The following is a 25,505-nucleotide window of genomic DNA, read 5'->3' on the forward strand; positions in this document are numbered from 1 at the left end:
AATAGCTAAAAAATGTCAATTTCATTTTGTTGTAAAATTGTACGAAAATAAGATAATATTCCAAGTTTAACATTTTTTTAAAACTTATTAGTCGTTGGAATATTGAACATTTTTTGCAGTAAAATGGAAACTATTTTAATAAAAAATCGTTCAAAGTTTTGCCGAAGATTTCAAATTTATTTAATTATAAACATTGTAAAAATTTTATAGTTGTCCAAATTACTCAAATTTCACAGACTTTTCCAAACTTCAAGATTGTTTTGTTAATTTATTGTTTATAAAAAACTAAAATTCAAGACTCTTAGTTAAAATTATTTGAATAATTTGAAATAATCAACATTTTTTTAGGGAAAAATGCCATGGAAATTTTCGTTTTTATACAGTAAATACCAGATTTTATTAGCCCCCGATTTTGTCTACCTCCGATTTTGTCAGCCTCATATGACAATTGAGTTGGTAGTTTGATGGGTTCTAGCAGACAAACCATGTTAAATTCGAGTAAATACGAGATATTTTTCTTAGATATCGGAAATATGCAAAAATAAAAATTTTCATTTTTTTAAATTTTGCCATGTCGGACTCCCTTAAGAGAAAGGGTTATGAGGCTATACCCAGGGAATAAAAAAGAATATTTTAAGAGCTTCGGTTTCTTAAAAAGAACAAAAAATATGTGTCCCGATTTTGTCAATGTCCCTGTTTTATCAGCCTAAAATTCACCAAGGAGCTGACAAAAACTAGTCTTCACTGAATAATTAAATATTTAAAAAGATTATTAATAAATATCTCGAAAGCTAACTCAAATCAAAATTGCTCAGGGATGTTGTAGAAAATTGCATACACAACTCCAATAAAAAAAACTGACAGTTCCGGTGGTTAAGTGGCAAGCGAGACTGCTTCTCATCCCTGAGGGACTGTGTTCAATCCCAGCCGAAGTCGTAAGTTTTTTTTTAGGTGGAATTTTTTCGGTTACGTCTTCATTCGAAAAGTGAAGTAAAACCGTAAAAGGTAAAAGGTTCTAGTCGAAATGGTAGAGCTAATTTCAAATGCCTCGTTATGCTATTATAAAAAATGGCGAGAGAAAAAATAATAGCAGTTCCATGAGTCAATCTTCAAAACTAGTTTTAAATCCTGAAATTTTGAGAAAAAAAAATTCAAAGGTTTAAGTTGGATACCAAGCGATTCGGTTTAAATTGGAAATAGCTCGAAATTTGTCAGAAATGTTTGGATATTGAGAACCGAACCCAGCCAAGCTGCGTACAGGGCAATCAACTTAATAATTAAGCTGTGCTCAACACTCAGTAAATTTAAAATCTTATTTAAAATTTGTTAAATTTGTTTGTAAATTCTGCAACTGTTCGAATTTTTTTAATAAAATATCTTTTCTTCAAACAATACTAAAAAAATTGATCCAAAAATAATAATTTAAATAATTTTACAGATTATTTTAGAATTGTTAAAAATTATTCTATTTCGTTTGGAACGGTTTTTCTTGGGACGGGCACAGCGCCCTAGTAACAATTGTGGTTTTATGATAGTTTTATAGCCACTGACAAAACATAGATTGCACTTATAGCGTGCTATAAAACTTCAATTGCTACTTGGGCGTAGTTCGTAAATCGGTTGCCTTGTACGCAGCTCACCTGGGTTCGTTTCCCAACCCCGCACATAGGGTTAGAAATTTTTCTAGAAAAGAGATTTTCTAACCCGAAAAGAGGCAAATGACCACAAGGTTAAAACCTGTATAATCAAAAAAAAGTTTTTTCTTAATTTACGTGATAATTGTTTACGAATAGTTACAAAATTATCCAATATTCAAATGATTTTTTTCTAAAATTTCAAATGATTTTTTTTTTCTAAAATTACGAAATTTCTTATCAGAAAAATTTAGAAAATGGTAAAAATTTCCATTTAATTCAAAGTGCAACTATTCCAACGTTTCTTTCGAATCGAGTTTTATTTCCTAAAAAAATATGAAGCCCTATTCTCATAGCCACGTTACCTAGTGATTAGAAGACTTCTTCTATTCGCTAGATGACGTGGCTTTAATGATAGGGCTAATTTTAACACATTTAAAAAAACTAGTACTTACGTATCGTACATCACCAGAACCAAACTTTATAACTTCTCAGAATATAACAAAGCGTGCGACGGTGTAAAGAAGACCGCTTAAACACAAACGAAAGACCCAAACAAACGAAGAGAAAGAAAAACGAACGAAACAAACCAAAGCGAAGGAAGCGACGCCGACCAAACCAAAAACCAGACCAACAGAAAGAAAATCCATCCACCCAACAGTAGTAAAACGCTGGCGGACCACCACCAACAGATGGTAGGCTTTTTTCTAATCGCCACACACAGTGACTTAGTTGTGTCTTCTTCAACTTGTTCGTAACAGAAATAATAACAAGCAGCCATTTGTTGTTTTTTGTTTTGTTTTCTAGTTATTTGCTTTAATAATCGCGACAAAATTTGCTTTCCCTCCCCATTTTTTTCTTCCTCTCGCTGCTCTCTCTCTATCGCTGTCCCCCATCCTAAAACAGTAGTAGTATTTTTTTCCTCGGACTTTAGTGGTTCATCAATATATAAAAAAACTTAATTGATTAATAAAAACTAATAAAAAAAATAGTATCGACTTTTTTTCCGGCTTAGCACTAACTCACATGAACTATCTCTCTTAGGACTATTCATTTCATTTCAGTATATTTACAGTGTTTTTTTTCGTTTGCTTGTATTGTGTACTAGTTTTTTTTTTAATAGAAATGCTTTGACGCGAGATGCAACTTATTCGTCTTTTCATCCCCTCCGAATAATGTGTATATAGTGTCTGCGTGTGTGTATTAATGATTGATAGTTGTGTTTGCGCCTGCTGCCTACACTGCGCTGCTAAGGGGCAAACCATTTGACAAATTACGAATAAGAATGAAAAGAAGGTTCAACACATAACGGAAAATTGAATCTGTTATTTACATTTACAAGATTTTTTTGCTCTGTTTTGTTTAGCTTTAATTCCAAATTTCATCATCATTCAACGATTTCAAGTCACTAGAAGCTAAGGTCATTGTAAAAAAAATATCGGTTATTAAAACTATATAAAAAAAATCTACACATTAGGAAACAACTGTCTCTCTTGTTTTCACTCAAGTAGTATTGTAGTAGTAGTTGGTTGTTATTGAAGTAGTCAAAAATCAGTATTTTCGTTTGTGGAACAAACAAAATTTTAAAAAATAATTTTTTACCATCGATTTAAAAAGAAATTAAAAACATTTCTTTACTGCTTTTGTTTGTTTTTTGTTTTATCAATGTGTTTGCTTGTTAAAGTTAAGTGTAGCAATTCAGTTTCAGTTTTATGTAATTCAAGACCTTGTTTTGATATAATTAATAATGTCTAGTTTAATATAGAGCTTTTTTTTCAAAACTAATCCTAGGTGTGTTATTATAATTAGAACTGTTTTTTTGTTTATCTGTATCTCCTTATATATCCATTTAATAGTTAATTGCTTTGAAAGCGTTTCCTTTTTTCATTTTTTTACTCTTTTATAAAAGTGCTCAAAATCTTCATATATATATATAACTAATAAAGTAATAGTAGGTATGTAGCAGCTAATTCTTTAGTAGATCGATAATTTTAGATTATCTGTGTTCAACTTTAATAAAGTGAGAAAAACAAATCTCTCACCATCTCCCTCTCCCTTCCTCTTCTTTCTTACGGCTGCTCTACGGCTCTAATAAAAAAAAAGAAAAAGATTACACGCAAAATAAAGAAAACCAACAAAATCGATAATAGGAAGATTATCATCAGCTCGCTGTGCGAGCGCGTATGCGAGCAAGCAAGTGGAGAGCGCCTGCTTCGATCCGGTCGCTACTAAATGCAATACGTTTGAGTGTGTTTGTTTGTTTGTTTGTTTTTTGTTTTGTGCAAGAAACAGAGTGTCTTTCTCTCCTTCTCCTTCTCTACCAAAAATGTGACTGATGAGTTTTATGTCTCTCTGTGTGTTTGTGTGTGTGTAAGAAGGATGTAGAAAGTTTGCTACAGTACTTACGCACAACCGTCCTTTGCTCTTCTTCATTTTCTTCAAGTTACACTTCCTCTTTCCCTCTCTCTCTCTCGCTTGCTTTGGGTTATTTTTCAACTGTTATTCATCTTAAAACGATTTTTTTTTAATATAGAACTTTCTGCCACCAAACGTTAATAACAAAAAGGTTTGTCCACCTCCCAAAAAGATGGACACGCACGCACGATCGCTAAACTCTAGGAATTTTCTTCGGGCGTACGCTATTCACTCACACACACACTCTTCCTCGCTTTCTCTCGTTCTCGCTGATTCGCCGATCACTCGATGTCTTTCTCGTTCTCTCCGTCCGCTTAATGTTTCATGTCGTTTATTGGCACCTGGGTTAAATGTTGTCGCTTCTTGTCGCACTTAAATCTGAAATCACAATCTGTTTCCACACGCCTCCTGCTTCTCTCTGTCTCCTTCTTTTCGCCATGCGCGAATCCTCCACCACTCTCTACTCCATCGTCCGCCGCTGCGAGTGTAACGAGGTCCGTAGCTGCCGAACCCGCGCGTACAGTCGCTGCTGCTGTTTCCGCAGGGCATTCAGCTGTTCCTGTTCGCGGTTAAGCCTCTGGCAAAGGGTGGCCGCTTCGCGTAGGATGTTCACCTTCGGCGCACGTTCCTTCTCCCGCAGGTTCGGTATCTGCCGTTTCAGCTCTTCGAACAGATTCTTCAGCCCGATCCGCCGCTGACGTTCCATGTCGTTGTGAAGGTTGCGCTTCTCCAGCGATTCCATCTCCTCGGACGAATCGGATGCGGGCTTCTTGACCGGGATGCGTTGCTTCTTGTTGCGATGCTGATGATGGTGACGATTCTTGCCCCCGCCATCCTTGTTCGGTCGTTTGCGGGGGTTCGATATACTACCGTTGTTGGCGTAGGACGAAGAAGAATGACCGGGTAGGGGAGTGTTGGTGCCGGAAATGGTCGTCGATGAAGCCGGGGTTAGATAGTTCGGGGAGAGACCATAGCCGGAAGATTTGCTGGGACTAGTTTGGGAGCTTGTCCCGGAACCGGAGTGGTGTCCACCGGACGATTCGTCGTCACTGTGGCGACGTCGATGCTGCGAACCGGCGACCTGTTTGCGGGCGATTTTGTGCGCCACTCGGGACTGCAGGGCACGTCGGTCACGTGCCGTCGGATTCGTTGGCAGATTCTTCTCACCTATCGAGACTACGTCGATTTCTTCCTCTTCTGTAAGGAGAACGAGAAAAAAGGGGGGAAATTAAATTTCTTCTCGTGGCAGACAGACGCTCACACACACACACGTTCATCTTTTCACATTAAATAACACATCCGGTCGGTTGATTAATTCATCTTTTTCGCACAGGAAGCCGCAGCAAAAACCGCTAGACACATGAATGTTCCCACCGCTACTAGACCAACAGTTGACCTTGGACCCTAATCATATCAGCGCAGTAGCTCGTAGCTGAAACGTCAAATTTCCCACATCTTATCGCACACTTCAGTGGCTACACGCTCACGAATTCCGCGACGTCCTCGAAGCAATCGAGTTACACTGTAGGAGATTAGTCCAGGCGCTTATCAGTCGACCGTCAGCGTGTTCAAAATTGTTGCCGGGAGCAGCAACTCTGCGACCGTTTAATGCCAACTCAACCAACCGCCCAGAGTACGTGGCCCCTGCCTGTCCCCCTATCAAGTGCAAGGAAAAGCGAGTCATTGACCCAAATTGTCAGTTCGGGGACGGTGGTTTTTTTTTCGCCAAGTGCATTCACACCACCCAATCTCGCAGCAGCCGGCAGCCGCATCGTGTGAAGTGAAAGGTACCAAGCCGGATTCCACCCAATAACACTCTACCAACCAACCAACCAACAAAAAAGGCACCCACAGGGTTTGCGCGTGTTCGAGATTTTCAACTTACCTCTACTCACAGAGAACGAGAGAAGGTGCAGTAAAACAAAGAACACTACTACGCCGCCAGCAAGCAAGCAGAATGCTGCGGCGAAGCCGGCGAATCAACAAACCAAAACACACTCCGAAAAAAAAGTAGCAGGTGAAACTGGCCGCCATCCCATCCTCCCCCGTCCCGTTCGATCGGACGGCCACCGCTGCTTGTTACTTCCCCCCACCAGGGGACGACGACTCTGGATGAGGAAGAGGTTATATTTTATCGCGCGATTTCCTGCCTCCGCAGTTTCTATTTTGGTTCCCTCGTTTCATCACAATCTGATTCGTTTCGCTGGAAGCGACAACCAGCTAGCCGCCGCCGCCGCCTCGAAACGTAACAAACGGTGTTTCAATTAATCAAAAATCCAAATTTGAAATGCCTTTCGAAAACGCCCTGAGCTATCATCTCTCTCTCCCTGTCTGTCTCTGGTGTGGTTTGCACACGCAAGCAACCACAAGTAGGCGACGCGGCAGCTGTTTTAGAAAGTAGTTCGACTTTTACCCCAACTCACCACAGGGCCTACTCTATACAGTACGACGACGACGACAACATCGGCGATCGTTTGCTGCTTGGGTGTAGGTACCAACGAGAAACGAAGGGGGTCGTCGTGAATATTAATAAATCAAGTCGTCGCTAGCGACGACGACGACGATCACTCCAATTTCTCTCTACCTTTCCCTTCAACGATCGCTGGCTGGATCGTGTCTTGGCTGTACAACGGCATTCCAATCAAATTGCTCCAATTTCTGCGGCCTCCGCCGCAACCGTCGTCGTTTCGTTATTCGCAAAAACCCTGCGCTTTCCGAAAAAGAAAACGCCCGAGAGTTGAAAAAGTTCAACCAAGTCGAGTGCGTGCCGCCACCGACGAGGCAAAACAAGACGGCGACGATGGCGAAGGCAACAGCGGTTATAGGTAAGGGGGAAGAGAGCGTAGCAACACGAGAGCCGACCTTTAAAAATACATTTTCCGCCTAGCAACAGCACGGTGCGCGCGTGATGCGAAATTCTGTTTCTTATGGTTGATTTTTTTTTTCGGCAACCCACCACCACACCACCACCACACCATCAACCATCATCGTCGTATCCTCCCAGCGCAGAAGCCGGCTCCGTTCAAAGACCCCCCGCCGCTGCCAGCATTCTCCACCAGTCACAGTCGGTATCCAAAATTCAACGCTGGCTGTACCAACACCAGCATTGAGCACCACCAGCTAGCTACTAACGCAACTAGCACCGGACTCGGTATGGATGGAAGTGTGCTTGATAGTGAGAGACGATGACGACGACGCCTTTCGCGAGCAAACTGCCAAAAAAGCAGCTATAAACGCGCACAGTACAGACGCAGCAGCAGCCACGGCGGCAAAAGTCGGGAGGTTTTTTAGCCGTCGTCGCTGTTGTCGTCACTGGTCGGCCGGCCGGCCGGTGTGACTAAGGCCGATGACATGCTTACGCGATTTGCGAAGCGGTAGCGGTAAGCGAAGCGAATGCGTTTGACCTATCTCTTTGGTGTGTGCATGTAGAACGCGCAATACTGTCATAGTAAAAGCGGGGCGAACGCGGCAAAAGTGCTCAGACGCGTCCGCAAACGCTTCGCTTTCCGCTTCAGCTTGTCATCGGCCTAACGCAAAAATTCGCGCAACATTTGCGGGTGGGGTTTACACGGTTTACACGCGTGGCAGTAGAGGACGGCTGCCCGCTGATGAGTGTGCGGGTTGGCGTTGGGATTTCCGCGAGACGAGTGTGACATAACGAATTGTGGTGTGTGGGAATCGGGAATCTAACACTTTTAAAAAAGAAAAAAAATAAGAAAAATGAAAAAAAAGAAACATAACAAGGGAAAAATAAAAAAACGTGTAAAGACAAATAGAAAAAAAATATAACGGGAAATAAGAAGAAAAATTTAAAAAAGATAAAGAGGGGAAAATAAGAAAAAAGGTAAAAACACAAAAAGAAAAAAATATAAAAAAGGATCAATTGAAAAAAAGGAGAGACAAGAAAACGAAATTGTAAAACAGGAAAGAAAAACAAAAAGAAAAACAAAAAAAAATTAAAAAAAGTAAAAATTTAGGAAGTGAAAATGTACAAAAGGAAAAATATGAAAAAGGAAAAAATATTAAAGAAGGGATATAATATAATAAAAGCAACAAGAAAAAAGGAGAAAAAGAATAACAAACTGGCAAAATGAAAACGGGAAAAATAAAGAGGAAGCCTAAAAACAGGAAAAATAAAAAAGGCAAATAGAAAAAAATTAAAAATACAAAAGGTCTCATTTTTTTACTTTTTTGTAGCCGTCATTTTTTTAAAATTTCTCATTTCCTATTGTTCTTTGATTGTAATTCTCCTTTTCTTCATGTTTCCCTTTTCTTATTTCCCCTTTTGATAGTTTTTATTTTATTTTCCCCCATATTTTTGCTCTTTTCTATTTTGTCCTTTATCTATTTTCACATTTTTGTATCACCCTTTTAAATGTTTCTCCTTTTATGTTTTTGGCTTTTTTATTGTACCTTTTATTAAAAATTTCCCTTCCATTTCATTTTTTCACTTTTTATTACATTTTTTCCTCCTTTTATTATTCTTCCTTTCTTTTTTATGTTTCCTTTTCCATTTTTTCTTTTTCCATTTTTTATCTAAATTTTCCATTTTTTCATTTTATCACTTTTTTACATTTTATTTCTTTTTTCTATTTCATTTCACCATTTCGTTAGAACTTGAATTTTTCTTCTGCACATTTACCTTTTTGTCAGCTTCCGGTTTTTCCCTTTTTTGTTCTCCCGATTTTTAGTGTTTTGTTTTCGTTCCGCTCTTTCCTTTTTTTCTGTTCATTTTATTGTCATTTTTAATATTCCTTTTTCCCGTTTTTTTCTTTTTAACAAAAAAAGATAACAATAAAAGCGCAAAATAACAAAAATTAAAAAATGAACAAAAAACAAAAATGGCGAATTGAAAAAAGAAAAAAACAAAAAGAAATAAAAGAGAAACAAATTTTCTGGATGGTAGAAAATTAGAAAGAAATAATAGCACAAGAAGTAAAGGGGAAAAACAAGATAATGAAAAAAGATGATAAAATGAATAATAAAAACAGATAAATTATAAATCGCAATAAGGAAAAATAGGAAAAAGGGAAAAAACAGAAATGGAACGAAATGAAAGAAAGGAATAATTTTTCACTTCACAATTCTCTTTATGTTTCCCTTCAATATTTGTTCATCTTCCTTAACTTGTCCTTTGCATAATTCCCCATTCTTTCATTTTATTATTCTTTTTCTTATTTTCTGTTTTTTTTTTTCATTTTTATTTTTTCCATTCTTTTTATTTTTTCGATTTTGTATTTTTTATTGTTTTCTGTTTTATTTTCTCAATTTTTTATTCCTTTTTACTTATTTTATTTCATTCTTTTTTATCTTTATATTATTTATCTTTATATATCTTATCATTTTATTTTTCTATCCTTTCATTTTTTTAATCCTTTTTTTTAATCTTTATTTTTTCAATTTTTTTTATTTTTTCTGTTCTTTTATTTTTCTTTAATTTTTTTATTTTTTTCTATTTTTTAAATTCTTTCTATTTTTTAATTTTTTCTTTAATTTAAATTTTTCAATTTTGAATTTTTTTTCTTATTTTTCTTTTTTTTAATTCTTTCTAATTTTTTACTTTTTTTTTTTCTATTTTTAAGTTTTTTCTATTTTTTTAAGTTTTTTCTATTTTTTAAGTTTTTTCTATTTTTTTTAAGTTTTTTCTATTTTTTTTAAGTTTATCTATTTTTTTAAGTTTTTCCCCTTTTTTAAATTTTTTGCGATTTTTTTAAATTTTTTCTATTTTTCTAAAGTTTTTCAATATTTTTTCTATTGTTTAAAAAATTTTCAATTGTTTTTAAATTTTTTCTATTTTTTAATTTATTCTATTTTTTTTATTTTTTCAATATTTTTAATTTTTTTTAAAGTTTCTCTTTTGATCTTTTTTTCAATCCCCTTTTTATTTTTTCTTTCAATTTGAATTTTTTCTTTCCTATTTTACCTTTTTATACATTGCTTTTTTTCCCTGTTCTCCATTTTCCCACCTTCATTTCCTTTTTTTGTTTTTCCTTTCATTATAATTTTCTTCATTCTGCCTTTATTTTTCCGTTTTCCAGCCTTCAATTTTTTTGATTCGTCCCTTTATTATTTTGCCGCATTTGCTTTTCTTTTTTGTCTTTACTTTTTAATTTTTTTCCTTGAAGTTTTTATTATTTATTTTTCCTTTTTTGTTATCAATTTTATTCCTTCTTTCCAATATTGTTTTATCTTTTTCATTTATCCGTTGCTTAATTCCTTCTTAGTTATCCCTCTATTTTGTAATTATAATTTGTTTATTGGTGGTTCAAATCAGATGGTCATTCGCCCAAACCTCAGTTTATTTTTATTATTTCTGCGTTCTTTTTCTTGATTTTCCTTTTTTCTTTTATTTTTTCTTCCATTGCCCCCCTTTTCTTTTTCTTTTTTTTTTCTTCTTTTTTATATTTTGTGCATTTGTTTTTTTTCTCCCTTTGCTTTTATTTTTTCCCCTTCTTTGCTTTTATATTTTTCTTCCTTTTTTTGTTTTATTTTGTTTTTTCCCTTTTATTTTTCCTTGCATTTATTTTTTCATGGAAGGAACCTTATTTTTCCTTTTTAATTTTCTTTGTTTAATTATATCTCGCATTTTCAATTATTATATATTTTCTCATTTCATCATATTTTCATTTTTGGTTTTTACATTTTTTATTTCCACCCTTTTCTTCATCCTTTTTGTTTCACTTTTTAATACTTTTTATTTTATTTTTCTCTTTTTGTATTTCAATCTATTCATTTTGCTATTGTTTTTCCGTTTTTAATCTTCTTTTATATTTACTCCTTTTATTATGTTTCTGTTTTCCCTTTTTAATTTTTTCCTTCATTTTTCAATTTGTTTTTTCCGATAATTTTTTTCCGATTTTTTTATTTCTCTTTTTCGAGTTTTTCCTAGAACTTGTTTTTTTTTAATTTTTTGTGAATTTTTCTATCAATTTTTGCCTTTCTCAATAGAAAGGTATTGCAAATACTCTGAAAACCGACTTTTTAATAATTATTTTTAGTTTTTTCTTGATTTTTTTTTTTAAATTTCTTTTAAATATTTGATTGTTTGTTTATTGATTTTTATTCCATTTTAAATTTTTCTCTTCTTTCGGTTTTTATTATTTTTTATTCCTTCGTCATTTTCATTCCTTAATTTAAATGCTACTCATATAAATTTTTCTTTCATTCCTTTTTCTATTTTTTCAAATGTCTTTTTTTTTCAATTTGGATGTATAATTTATTTCTTCAATTAAATTTAATTTTTTTCTGATTTTTTTTTATTAATTTTTTGACCTCATTTTTTCCTCATTTCCTTAACTTTTAATTTTTTTTAATTCTTTCTTTTATTAGATTTTTTTAATTTTTCAATTATTTTTATAATTTATAAAATTTTATCATTTTCTTTTAATTCCTCATCTAAAAAAATATTTTTTTCTTCAGTTTGCAATTTTGTTAAGCTTATTTTTTTCAATTTCATTTTTCTAATTTTTTAAATATCTAATATTTGCATTTTCTTTTTTGCCATTTTTTGTCATTTCTAGAGGTGTGCGCCGCGCCGTCGATTTCAGAAAAAGACAGCGCGCCGGCGTGACGTCGACGCGCTGACTATTTTTACCTAAAATGGACGACACGGCGCGGCGCACACCTCTAGTCCTTTCTTTAAATTTTTGTCTTTTTTATTTTTAAATTTTATTGATTTTTTCTTTATTATTTTCTAATTTAATTTTTATTCACGTTTTTAATCGTTTTTCGCTCTTTTTATTTTTCTTGCTATTCCTATATTATTTTTTAAATTTTTTCTTTTAATTTATTTTTTATTCTTGTTTTTATTTTTTTATTCTTGTTTTTTTTCTATTTTTTCTTTTTATTTTTTTTTCTTTTTTTCTTTTTTTTCTTTTTTTATTTTCTTTTTTTTTATCTTCTTTTTTTCAATATTTTTTTATTTTTCTTAATTCATTATTTTTAAATTTCTAGAGGTGTGAGTCGCCGCGGTGCGCCGCGATTTCAGGTAAATTTGTATCTGAAACCGGTGGCATGACGGCGCGCACCTTTAATAATTTCTTGAGGATTTTTTGAATTTAAAATTTTGATTATTTTTGAATAGCTTAATTTTTTTAAATTTTCTTTTTTTAATTTTTTTTATATTTGTAGATTTTCTGATTTTTCTCTGCGTGATTTTTTTCAATTTCATTGTTTTATAACTTCCGATTTTTTGTTAGTTTTTTAGATATTTTTTTTGTTTTCTGAGCTATTTTAATTAATTTCTTATTTTTTTGACATCCTCTTTTTTTTATTTCCTCATTCTTTTTAATTTCTTTAAGATTTTAAATTTATTAATTTTTTTTGATCGCATATTTTTTTCAATTTTTTATTAAATAATTTTGATTTTTAATATTTTCCTAATTTTGCTTTACTCAAATTTTTCAATTCCTGATTTTTTTATTTCTCAATTTTTTTTCATGATAGTTTTTTGAATTCTCTAATTTTTTTATTTCTTAAATTTATTTTTTCAATTTGTTTTGTTTATCAACGTTTTTTTAAATTTCTTAATTCTTTTTTTCGTTTTCTGCCGTTCTTTCAACATTTTCGAATTATGAAGCCCAAATATTTTTTATTTTCATTTCTTTTCTCCAAAACTTTTTTTCCTAGTTTTCAAATGTCTTAATTGTCATTCAATTTAGCTTTAGTTTCTTCTCATTTTCAAAACTTTTTTTTCGATTCCAATGGTTCACGATTTTTCATAATTATTATAAGTATTTTTTAATCGGTATTTAATTTTTTTTCTTTAATCAAATTTCTTATTCTTTTTTATTATATTTTTAATACCGCGTTCATATATTTTTATCCTATTTAACTTATTTATTTTTATTCGCGTTTTTAGTTATTTCAATTTTTTTCGATTTTCTTTCATATTTTCTTTTTTTTATTTCCTTATTTTATGGGCTTCCTAATCTTTTAATTTTATTGTTTGCTTACTTTTTTTAATCGTTCTTTTCTATTTCCAAACTTTTTCACTTCCATTTTTTAATTTTCTGAATTTTTCATTATTGTTTTTAATTGCCAATACAATTTTTCTTCAACACTCGAAAAGGCTAGCTTTAGCTAATGCCATGAAGTTCTTTTTTGTCGTACTATCAGTGAAAACATGAAAATCCTTAAAAGGCTGCATTATTTCCACTTCAAATTACCAGCTCGACAAAACTCGAGATTTGTAACCCGCCGCAAAGACCCCTTGCCATTTTGAAGGTTAATTTTTACTTAATTTTGTTGAATATGGAATTTTCCTTTCAAACTTTTTTGTTTTGACTTTTTTGTTTTTTTTTTAACTTTTTTTCATTCATCTTTTGATTTTTTTTCCTCACAAGCACTCATTAAATGAAATTACTTTTTTTAATTTTGTTTTAAATTAGTTTTAGCTGATTTTCAAGCTTTCTAATTTTCATTTCAACTTTTTTCATTTGTTTATCTCTTTTGTGATATTTTAAATTTATTTTTAATTTTCAAAATTTCTAATTTTTTTCAAATGGCTTAATTTTTTTATTTCATTTCTTAATTTGTTTCAATTTTGCTTTATTTCCTTCAAATTGTAACTTTTTATCTTTTTGTAATTTCTTTATTTTTTAACTGTTTTTCAAGTTCTTTTTTGTTCAAAGTTTTAATCATGTAGACGATTTTGTTTTTACATCTATTGATTTGTAACTTTTGAAACATTCTAGTGTTTAAATTCTATTTTCCTAGTTTCCTGACAGTCGCATTATTTTAGAAACTTTATAACAAGAAGACAAGATTTTGCCATTTTTTATCTTCCAAATTTTTAAAATCAATTCAATTCAAATTTTACTACTATTTGGACATTCAAATTTTGCATTTCTCTTTAAATTGTTATCGCATTTCGGTTTTTCTATTTGCACATGTTTTCAAATTTAACTATTTTCTATTTTTATTTGATTAAATGTTGAGTTCTTGAATTCGTTATACAGTGACCTGTTTTTCAATCAGCCCACGATTTTGTAAACATAATATGAAAATGCGTTCAACGAACCAACCAAATAAATCCTTTTCTGGGCAAAGTTTCCTTATCTTAAAGATGCTTGGCTAGCCCCAATGGTGGCTCCTTAATTTTTATACTAGGCACAATAGCAATATTCTCTTTTTCTGTTTGCCCTAGCTCAGCTGTCCAATACTAAACTGAAAGAGCTTTCCTTAACAAACTTCAACCGCATTCACTTCAGAAGTAATAATTTAATTTTCGTTTAAATATTAGGCAAAGCGACTGCCCCATAAACGCCTCATATAGCAGTAGTCACAAAACCAGCAAAATTCACAGTTGGATATTTCCGCCCACCATAATCAGCCGCCGCCTTGAGAGCGCGAGAGAAACGAGATTCTGACAACGCGACACAACGGCTGCAACACGTCACCGCACCGATGCGAGAACCCCTCTTGAAGAGTGCTACCCACCATCTCAGAAGAGAGTATGGATAGAGAAAAAAAAATATTTATCAGCACGCAGCCAGTCACCGTCCGGTATGTGTATTAGCATTTTGGATACCGCTGCAGCATGCAGGCGACTGGTGGATGATGTGTGACAACCAAGAGTGGGAATAAAAATCCCATTACCCCCGGCGGCGGCAAGGCAGCGGGAGATCTTCGTCATCCCAGTCCAGTCAGCCAGTGCCGGATAGAAAACGGGAACGATTGCCCCACCGGACACAGGAGGAGGTGGTGGACTTGACAAATATGCCAAGAATTTCTAGCCGCGACATATTTCTGTATGTGTGCGTGAGTGTGTATGGATGGCTGTGTTTATAATATACATCTATAAACGTGGAACGGGTTTTAGTCATGCTACCATTAGCGGTCTATCCACGTGATGATATTGGACCATGGGGCTGTGTGGCGCAAAACGAGTGACTAAACCGCACCAATAAAGGTAGTAACAGCGGCGCCGGTGCCAGCGGCCGGGTTACTCTGCAAAAGGCAATAATCCGGACCGGACCCGCTATATACGTGGCTTGGCACGGCGGCTAACCGTTTGCAGACCAAACCCGTTTTTCGATTTTTTTTGTGTGTGGTTTTGCATCTCTGTTGCTCTGCCGCGGACCCCGCGGATCCGTTCGGATTGGAAAGGTTTTGCCATTTTTCTTGGAAATCAGTTTCGTCAGCATGTAAATTTCTGAGCAATGAAACAGCTGCCAGCGACGACGACTACGACGGCGATGACTACAACGACGTAACAGTCACTGCTGAATGACCGATGTCAAGGCCACGGTTCGGCCGGCTGCCTATTTTTTCATTCCTCTAATTTAAATTTTTAATTGATTCCCCACACCGCGCGTCGGTGAAGCGATGGAACCCAGAACGACAGCGGAGTTTGCGTAGTAGTAGACCGACAAAAAAGCATTAGCTAAATGTTAAATTTCCACCGTCGCACGGTTAGAGAGCCAGACAGCTGCCGCTGTCCCCGTCACCCCGTTACGCACTTCCGACAGATCTGTTTCAGCTGGGCGTCTCTAATGTGTGGCTTTTAGAGAGCCTAGACAGAGATTAGCCTTACGCAGTTTTAAAAGCGCCTCTCCTCGGCTAGACAGACGAGGAATGAATTTGCGAAAAAAAATGGCCCTCAGAAAGGGTTGCGTCACCGCTCCCAATCGATCGATCGATCCATCGAACGGGCTAGTGAACAAGCCAATCAGCAGGGGTTGAGTGTAGGACGGAGAAGAAAAATAAAAGGAACGTGAGATAGGTTTCGCGCGACCTAGTTTCCAATCTAATATTTCTTCAATCTTATGCGGCCAGCAGGCCGCTTGCTGCTCGTTAGCTTGTAAATATAACGGACCTGTGTCGTGTGCGCGCGGTTGTAGAAAGGGAGAGCTGGTCGCCCTTTTTTCTGCCACCGCCGCCGCAAATCGAGAGCAGGGCGGGGTTGCGCGATCCTTTGGTGCCGATTATAAAACCAACCAGCCCAGCCGGCGCATAGGAAGGCTCTCTCTCCGTCTCTCCGTGTCTTGGTAGGTGAAGTGAAAGCTGTCCGTGTCGGTTGAAACACCATTCACCGCCTTTCGAGATCATAAAATGTCACCATTTGTTGTGTATCTCACGGGTATGACGACCTTGCTATTTGCCACTAAATCACTGGTAAGAGAACACCGATTTAGCTGAAAGAAACAGGTTTTTTTTTGCTGAATATTCTACGCTAGCTTTAGCAAAATCTCAAAGCCTGGGAAGAAAGAAGATCGCTTCGCAAACAAATGCGGGAAACGAGAATCGAGTTTGCACATTGGAACCGGTCATGGAACAACTGCTGTGTACATCGCCAATGGAATTATGTGAGATTTTTCCCTTCGTTCTCAACGGACCAAAAGGAGCGCGCGCGGCGGCCAGAGTTTGCGAATTAATCATTTCGGTGCTCGGTTGGAAGAACAAATTGTAAGCTCTGCCGAGACAGAGACTGACCGGACCGAAACTATGTGAACCATTTCCAACAGACAACAGAGAAGAGGGCCATCGAACTTTCCCATCCCTTGCCGGAGGAAAGAATTTTCGGGGTCTGAGCTGCACCAAGGCAGACACAAAGCAAAAGGGAAACGACATCCGCCAGGCAAGTGTCAAGATTCATAATCATTGGAAAGGGCTGGAAGTGAACCGCTTTTTGTTGTCTGGAGTTACCACCGCCCCACCCTAATCAAGTTGAGGGAAAAAAACCTTCCAGAACAGAATCCGCCGCAGTGCCACAACCCCTGGAGGGATGCTTTTCTCGCTCGCCTAGAAATGGGGTGGGATGAGTCAGACGAGACATATTCCCTACCTATACCCCCGCGCGCACCTCATCGATGTCCGTACGCTCTTGCCCGGTTTCGGAGACTGCAGCAGCCGCCGCACTGCTGCTGCTGCTCTCCCCGGTTTACTAATACCACTGCAATGTCAGTCGCATATTCCGGAAACCAGTCCCCGGACCTTCTCCCCCCGCCGCCCGAACGAACGAACAAACAGGAGAAGTACCCAGTCGAAGGTCGGAAGAAATCCTTGGGAGTATATAACGTAAAATCTTCCAAGCTCCCGAGCAGTCCCCAACCCCGTCCTGTAAATTCACGCACGGACCGGAAAGGAAGCCCCAAAAGCAAACCGGCGCGGGAGTAACGAACTCTGGGCCGACATGACCTTGAACGGTAAACCTACGCATACGCACCGGGTAACCGGGTGCGTGACAAAATATCATCCACCTTTGGAAAGGAATTCATGAAGGGGGGGTCTTGTGTAATGGTTTTACGACGACTTGATTATTTCCCAGAATTTGACGCTTCCATTGTCGCCAGGGTGTGGAAATTTTCCCAATTTCAACTTTTCCCGCCAACGCACTCTTAGGAGAGGCGGCGGCTGCTGTGGCGGCAGTACACACGCACACTGGGGCCGAATTTCACAATGTTGAACGGTTGACCCGGTCCGCCGTGCGTGGTGCGCATGTCCTCTCTCTCACTATCTCTACTGTCGGCCGCAGTTGATCATATTTTATCCCTGCCGATTCGACCGACCGCGCCTTGTGTGACGTCACGCTGACGGAACCCTAGACGGACCGATTGCAGCCGCCACCGCCGCTGGAGAAGGTGGCATGAGGCGGCGGCGACAACGGCAGCAGTGGAAAATTTCCGCTGGGAGCAGGATATAATAGGAGGGGAAGGGGAGCAAGTAAATCGATTTTCCCGTTAACATGTTCATACATGGAAGCAACGAGAAACCCGAATGATAGTTGAGAGGGTCGGGGAGGGACTAGGAAGGGGGGAAGGGTTGTCGACGACGACTGGCAGGCTAGTCCAGAAACGGATGGAACACGGATGGAGCAAGTGAACCGGAAGGAAATGTAAGTGAGTGATGGTGTACGAGAGCGGGACAGAGGGATTCAAGAATTTGAAGCGGGATGGGGGATGGAGAGGTAAGGATGCGGGGGGAAGTAGTGTAATTTCTTGTGCTAGGTAATGGCGGTTGGAAGGCGAAAATGCCGCAACAGCATCGGGATTAACCGTCGTCGTTATTGGCGTTGAAACTGACTGCAGTGCATCGGGAAATTCGCTGTTGATTTGAAAGGGTTCTCTCCTTACCAGGAAAAGGGGGGGGGGGGGGGGGAGATTCTGCTTTGACTGTGTACTCTTTTACCGAATTGAAAAGAATTCGATAAGCCAAAAAAAGAAATTGTCGGAATTATATTTAAATAAGAATCTGGCAATTGGCAATTTTGTTGAGTGGGATTAATCGGACTAGTCGCTTATCCGCATTTGCGTTGTCTGGGATTAGCCCGACGCCAAATCATACCCACTAAACGAAAAAGCGGCTAGGCGGGTTCAAAAAAGGGCTGGCAGACGGAAGGCAAAATAAACCTTTTTCTAGGCTATTCGCCGTAACTTACCGTTTACTGCAAAAAAGTGTGTAGACCGATATCGAGCGATTGTCAAGGGCCGGGAGTCAGACATGTCGGCGCTAATGGCTGCATCCGAGTAGGAGTTTTCGAATAAGCAGAGGAAAGTATTCTTTTGTCAAGAGAGATCTATAGTTTTGCTTTTTTGCTACGGATTCGAAGTTGATAAGGCAAATTGCTAGCGGATAGAAAGAAACCTGCATCTTTGATCTTCGAAAAAAAATCGGATGCAGCCACCCAAAAATCCACGTATCAATACAATTTACTAAAAAAAACCTTTCTACGTAATTGATCCTAAAAACTACTATTTTGGGTTGTTTTTTTTTTTGTAAGGAAATGGGGTAAAACCGAACATTCCAGGATCATTAATATTTGTTCAACGACTCCACAAACGTTTTTAAAACGTTCCTGAAATCGAAATTTCTTTTTGATTCTATTTATTGCCATTTGATTCCTGCATTTCATCTGTCATTCCACAAGAAAACGCACGTCCACCTGCATCCTTGATTTTCGAAAAAAAAAACCATAAACACCAACCGATCACTTTCAACACAATCATTCTCACACACAACCATAGAAAAAAAACAACAAATATAAGCCACTCACCAGAATCCGAAGGTGTCTGCACGCCCAGCTCGCTCATGTTGTACCGATTCTTCGGTCTGGTGTAACTGTGATCACCGACGTGCGTTCCCTGGTACTCGTACGATGACGGCGACGAAGAGGAGGACGATGACGACGACGAAGATGGACTCATTTCCGAATGATGCGCATGGGTATAAGCTCCAGACCTATCGACACCCCCGCCACCACCACCTTTACTGCATCGACTGCTGATACCGCCGCTATCACCTTCCCCATTCGAATCGGTATCAGAATCCTCCTCTTCCTCCTCCTGCTCGTGCCGATCCCGATCGTCATCACCGTTCAGTTCCTCCAGATCGTGTAACAAATCGGTCAGGGAACCGATTTCGCTCGAGGATCGCGTCAAGAAGAGACTACTATCGCTGGCCGAGTCCTCCAACCGTTCCTTGAGCATGTTGATGATTCGACTGGAGGAGGCGTCTTCGTGGTGATTCTGATGGTGTCCCGAGTAGTAACGGGAGCTGCAGTGTTCGGTGAGCCGTAGTCGATTGGATCCGATCGTACAGGTAGCCAGATCGATGTTGTGCTTGAACTCTGGCGGATCCTCGTCCAAACTGAGCGGCGTGTCCGGACGTGTATGCAGCGACATCGAGCCTTCCCGTTCCCGCAGGAAGTCCGCCGTGGAAATGGTGGGCACTCGATTGATGTGCTGCTGCTGCAGCTGTTGCAGTTTATTCCTTGGGTTAATCAACAGGGATGATCCGGCCGGGATTTGAGCTGCCTGAGCTTTGAATGGGCCGATTTTTGGTGTGACATTGTTGTTGATATTAAGGGCCGAGTTATTTGCCGGGGTCAAAATGGGTTTCTGATGGGTGGCGTTCAAACTGGCGGCTGCAACGGCCGTAACGGTACTGAAGTTTCCGGTTCCTACCGTTGCCGATGGTTGATGATTGTGTGAGCTGTCACCGTGATCCATACCGCAACCCATTTTGCCCGGATGGGACAGATCGACGCACGTCCCGGACCACATACAGTCGTGGTTTCGTATCTGCACCTTTGGCGATACGGGCTGCTCTCCCCAGATGGTACCGAAGCCATAGGTTTGCTCGAAATCGCCGGCATCGGTTAGAAAATCCGACGGTGGAAGCTCCAGTAGCTCCAGCTGCAAATCGCTGTTCCAATCCAGCGTAGCGTCAATGCTGCTGCTGGTATCGTCCCACAGGGGTTCCGATTTAATCAAAAGCATTTTGTCGGGTAAACTTAAATCTGATAAGCGTTTCACTGTTTTTTTTTATTCCTTAAACTAAATCCGCTTCGCTACACGCACAGGGCTCTGTGCGTTTACTCGCTCTTGGGTTCGCTAGTATCACAATCCGGTGTATTACGTGTATATATCACTGAGTGAGGGACAGCAGTTCGCGTGAGCTCGTAGGTGACTCTGAAAAGAAAGGAAGAGCGGGAGAAAAGGATTACAATCGGATCAAACCAAAAATGGGCATGAATATTGATTTTTGCTCTGACCGATATTCGAGGCGGCAATAGAAAAGAACCTTTTTTCGGCGTTTCAAACCGAAGGAATTTAATCTTATCAACGACATACAAACTCAGAATAGGACAAGATCCTGAAAATTGGAACACTGATAGCGCCCACGATGAACGCAGAGAAGTCGACCTCATTTTTCCACTTTTTTTCGGGTACCGATTGCCGCTGACCTACCAATCCCCGTTCCCCTTCTAGGTTCCCTCGCTCTTTATCTGTTCATAAAAATCTTCAATTAAGATACGCTTCTAAGTGAAAGAAATTGCCGCGAGCCACGTACGCAGTCAGAGAGAAGGTGGTGGCAAGCGGGCGGGCAGCCGACAGAAATATGTGCCTCACACGCACACGTTTTGCTCAGCGGCGAAAAATGTGAATGTTTATACCGGCTTCCCCCATGTACGCTACTCCACCCCGTCCCTTCCTCTTATTCCACGGCGCGGCAATTTTTCGCACAGCTTGCGGTTGAATTACCACTCAAACACAAAACACATACCACCGCGCCGCAAACATGGGTCACAATCATGAAAAGATTATGCCATTATCATTAGCAGCAATGCGAATTGATTGCGCTGCGAAGGACGCTGCCTTCCACACAGAGGAGTGGGGTGGCGGCTAAGGCATTCTCATGCGCTGAAGGCAACACGCCGATACGAATCGGCTCTAATCGGTTTTGCCGCGCGCGGAATTAGGTTAAAAAATCTGCAATTTCATCCGAACCGAACGAGCTCTAGTGGAGTGCGCGCATACAATCTACTACCACCAGCAGCAACTTGGCAAGTTGGCCGCATACAGGAAACACTGCTAGTATAGCAGTGGAATTATATAATGCCAACGGTTGTCGCGGCTGCCGCTCTTCTCAACTCTTTCATATACGGGTAAGATAGTATTATCCCGCTGGGGGCGGTGAATCGAGACACCGAGACCGGCTTTTTAGAGCCATACAAGGATGACATGGCATGGCAAAAGATTGCAATCCTTTTTGTTGCGGACGGACTGTCCCATATGGTAGAGAGCCAGGGGTTTCGCTCGATGCACCGGTTCAGATTTTTTTTAGCGACACGCCCTGCTTTCGGAGCTGTCGAAATAGGAAAGTGACTTAAGTTTTACGGCGCGAAGGAAAGTGCGGTGGTGGAAGCAAATTGGCGACAAATTGCCAGCGGATTGATTTGACGTAGTGTAAAAAAGAAAGGCGGTTAGGAGCATTTTCGGAAAAAAAAATCATTCGAAAAAATAAAAAAATAAGGGAATTTACATTTATAATCGCAGGGGCTGAAATTTAGTACTGAAATTGCTTTCGATAGGTTTTTGTCCTGAGGAAATCGCTTATTTTACGAATTGTCACAACGTTTTTGCAATAAAAACCTCCAACAAATCCTTCTATTAGAGAAATAATTTTGGAAACGAGGGACTTTACGAAAAAACCAGAACAATATTAAAAAAAATTGAGTAAAGCAAATTTTGTAAGAAAATACGTTTTAAAAAAATCAACTGTCCTTGGGAAGAGAACTGAACCCTACCGCGATCTTAATATGGCCTCATCAGAATCAGAATTTCTGTTCTAAACGGAAAGTCACTCATCACTATGTTTAAACTGCTGGACTAAGTGATGGTGAAGTTGGCTCCCATATGGCTGATGAGATGAATTCAAAACTCCCAATCCAACTTGTAAAAAATCCATCAAAATTAGTTAATCATTGTCGTAAGTCCTCATTTTTCCATTTTGTATCACCGAACGCTCTGTAAATTATAGGAATCCGCTAGTTTCTACACAGTTTTCTGACTTCCAGTTAAGCTTAGAACTTTACTAATTTCCTTTTCGGCAAACTTTACAGAAGAATAAGTTTACAAAACAATTGCAAGGCTCTGTGCTACGATTTTACTGACCACTAAGAATCCTTCCGGACCGAGGCTCGAATAAATCACAAGTCACTAACGAGGACCGCGCATTATTTTCTAGAGAATCATATACAGAAAATTTCTACGAATTTCGTATAATTCAGTAGATTTGCCACTTTTTTGATTCGTTCGTAAAAAATCTGCCTTTTTTAGCATTTTTTTAAACTTGAAACTCATTGAAAAATATCTCTTCTACGAAAAAGGAACCAATGTATCAAAAACAAAATCTCATTTTTATTCTTAGGATTGAAACTATATTTGAAATTGTCCTTAAACAATTTACCGTACCAAATTGCTGAACATTCAAGAACAAAAATCCAAACTTTTTCCTTAATGGTTCTGAAGGGAACGACTTCATAAAACAAATCTTGGTTACTGCTTCCCATTAGTAATCCAGGTTACAAATTAAGAAAAAAAAATCCAATCCATTTTTGAAAATTTGTTCAGTTAAATTGAAGCAGTTCAGCTATTTTGAAACGATGCTTTATAATGTTTAGAAGCCACTCAAAATGTGAGCCCCCTAAAAATAAATAATTTGTCAGAAAGAATTATTTTTTTATCCTTTCATTACTTGAAGAATTTATGTGCTCACATATCTGTCGGTGACTAAAGAAATTTAATTAAATCGTCAGAATAGTTTCAGTTAAACTAGGTTTCACAAAAAACCGCAACTTTAAAAAAGGACAAATGAACTGACGACTGATCCTCACGCAATAAAAATACAGCCATTTTGAACAAAAGTATTACATTCAATTTAACTAAAATTATCAAAAATATTTTTTTCCAAAAGAAATAATCCAAAAAAATTTGACAGAAAAATTTTGGTTTGATTATGCAAAACAATCGTTGACCAAATTCACAATTCACCCTAACATCAAAAAAACTCATTTAACAAGCAACCGTACCAGCAAAGAATCGAAAATGACAAGTTACAGAATAAAAATCCAACACCATTTAAACCGCTTTCGAAATTAAAGCTTTCAACCCGCCATCCAATAAGTCGCTTCATTAGCCGCCCAACCACCCGCCTTCGCATTAACCGGGATGCGTCATTCTCGCCTGCTGCTTTTTTTTCTAACTGGGAGCAAACCCCCTCCCCGATAGAAGAAAAAAAAACATTCCACTCACCTCGCCTATTTTTTTCCTCCAGCTAGTTAGCTTATCCTTCTGCGGCTATTTTTTCCTTCTATTAGTATCACCTACTACAGCAAACTTTTCCTTTCACAGAAGGGTCCAAATTCCACGAAAAACTCGCGTTGCAATATGTGGTGCGCTCTGATCAATGCGCCACTCTAATCACTGGGTTGGACCACTACCCGCAACTCTACCTAACACACAAACAGTGCGCGCGATCGATCGAAAAACCAATAGGAGACACACGAGAGCAAACTCAAGTCTCACTTGTTGTTGCTGAACGACCGTATTGCGGTACAGTTATTATTCCCCGCAGCAGCCTTCCGACCCGAACCACCGGGATACCACTACTACCGCTCGCCTTCTTCGGCGGTCTTTTGTTCGAGTCTTTCTCACTACCAACAAACAGCAACAACAACGACGACAACAGCAGTGCGTTGTTCCTCCGACTAGCACGAGTCTATTGTTCTTCTTCGGTCCGTTTTTGTCTAACAATTTTTTCGCCCCTGTGTGGGTCGACTTTTTCCGAAGCGGCGTCGTTTTTGCTAGCGGCTGCGGCGATGATCTACTGATTCTGGGCTGGAAATGTCCGCGTATCTGCATGACACTCTTGCGGGACCAGGTTCCAAGTTCTGCGATCTGCCGGTACGCGCTATTTCCCTACGACTTGTTTCTACTTTTTTCTTAAGTCTCACAAACTTCACCGCACTTTTGTCGTTTGTTTTTAACACTTTTTTTCCGTTTTCACCGGTTAACTTTTTCTTATTTTCACTTAAAAATCAAGGTCACAGTAGGCGTTCCAATTTCTCTTCTCCCTTCCCCTCCTTTTCAACAGGGAGCGTGAATCACTCTTCTTTTCACTTGGGTCAAGATGGAGAACACTATCCTCCGCCGTGGGGGCCACCGAGAAAAAACACTGCCGTAAATCCGCTGCTGGCTAAGTAAACCGCGGGAGACCTCTTCCATCCAGATGGAGTAGTAAATCACAAATAACTTCCACTTTCCGGGGTATATTCGAACAAACAGCTTGAACTGTGAATTTTCGAAAAGGGCGGGCAAAAAAATACTCCCGGCTAGCTAGTTAAGGATCGCCAAATGATCGCCCAGCGAACAGTAAAATGCGTGCTATTCAGATGCCGTCTGAAAAGCCACTGAGTTCAAGATCGCTACTTGGATGTACCGAGACTGGTTTGCGGCTTGTTTCCTCCGCTCCACTCGACTTCGCTGCTTGGATACTTTTTCTCGTTTCTACACGGGGTACGCACGCACACCACTTCACTAATCTTCACTTTACTTTTTGTACACCGGGGTCCGTTGTTCCCCTCACCCGTTCCTTTCCTTTACGATGGCGATGGTGGTGGATGGAGCTGAAACCGAACCGGAGCTCGTGTGTGTATGTATATAGACGATACACGGGTCACGGGTGTGAGTAGCGGAGAAAACCAAAAAACTCGACGAGCGAGCGAGAAAAAAAGCTAAACCACTCTGGCGCACGGTTCGCGATGCAATGAAGAAACAGTTTTGCTGTGTGGTCCGGTACACCCCGGTGTTGGTCCATCATCGGGCCCCGCGATATAGAAGGGTGTAGAGCTGCTGACACGCCGGCAAATTTGGTCTTGCTCTCTCGCTCTCATTCTCATTCTCAGTACGCGGTGTCTTTCTCTCGTGCGAAGTGGAAATATACAGGAACGTAAAAGTAAATACTACCATATTTACAAACATCAGCAGCAGCAGCAGCATCGACTCCCACAGAGGAACAGCGATCGGAAAAATGTGGTCAAAATAATAATGAAACAAAACTTGATTTTATGCACTTGCAGCTAAATAACGGGCAAAAAAGATTAAAAATTAAAAATTTTGTTTACAAAGATTGCAATGTGTTTTATTATTTATTGGGGTTTTAACCTTGTTG

At 38.7% G+C, this 25,505-nt stretch overlaps 1 protein-coding gene across 1 annotated transcript; it reads right to left on the bottom strand.

The window, feature by feature from the left end:
* Positions 1-386: 386 nt before the first annotated feature.
* LOC131683147 (myc protein) lies at positions 387-25,106 on the bottom strand. The gene is made up of 3 exons (XM_058964981.1): positions 23,588-25,106; positions 19,045-20,461; positions 387-5,246 (listed from the first exon to the last, which is right to left on the bottom strand). Exons 2-3 carry the CDS (start codon positions 20,267-20,269, stop codon positions 4,510-4,512), a joined length of 1,962 nt encoding a protein of 653 aa, XP_058820964.1. The 5' UTR covers positions 20,270-20,461; positions 23,588-25,106; the 3' UTR covers positions 387-4,509.
* Positions 25,107-25,505: the final 399 nt, after the last annotated feature.

The sequence above is a fragment of the Topomyia yanbarensis genome, chromosome 1 (assembly GCF_030247195.1).
Source record: "Topomyia yanbarensis strain Yona2022 chromosome 1, ASM3024719v1, whole genome shotgun sequence".
In the NCBI taxonomy this organism is placed as follows: Eukaryota; Metazoa; Arthropoda; class Insecta; order Diptera; family Culicidae; genus Topomyia; species Topomyia yanbarensis.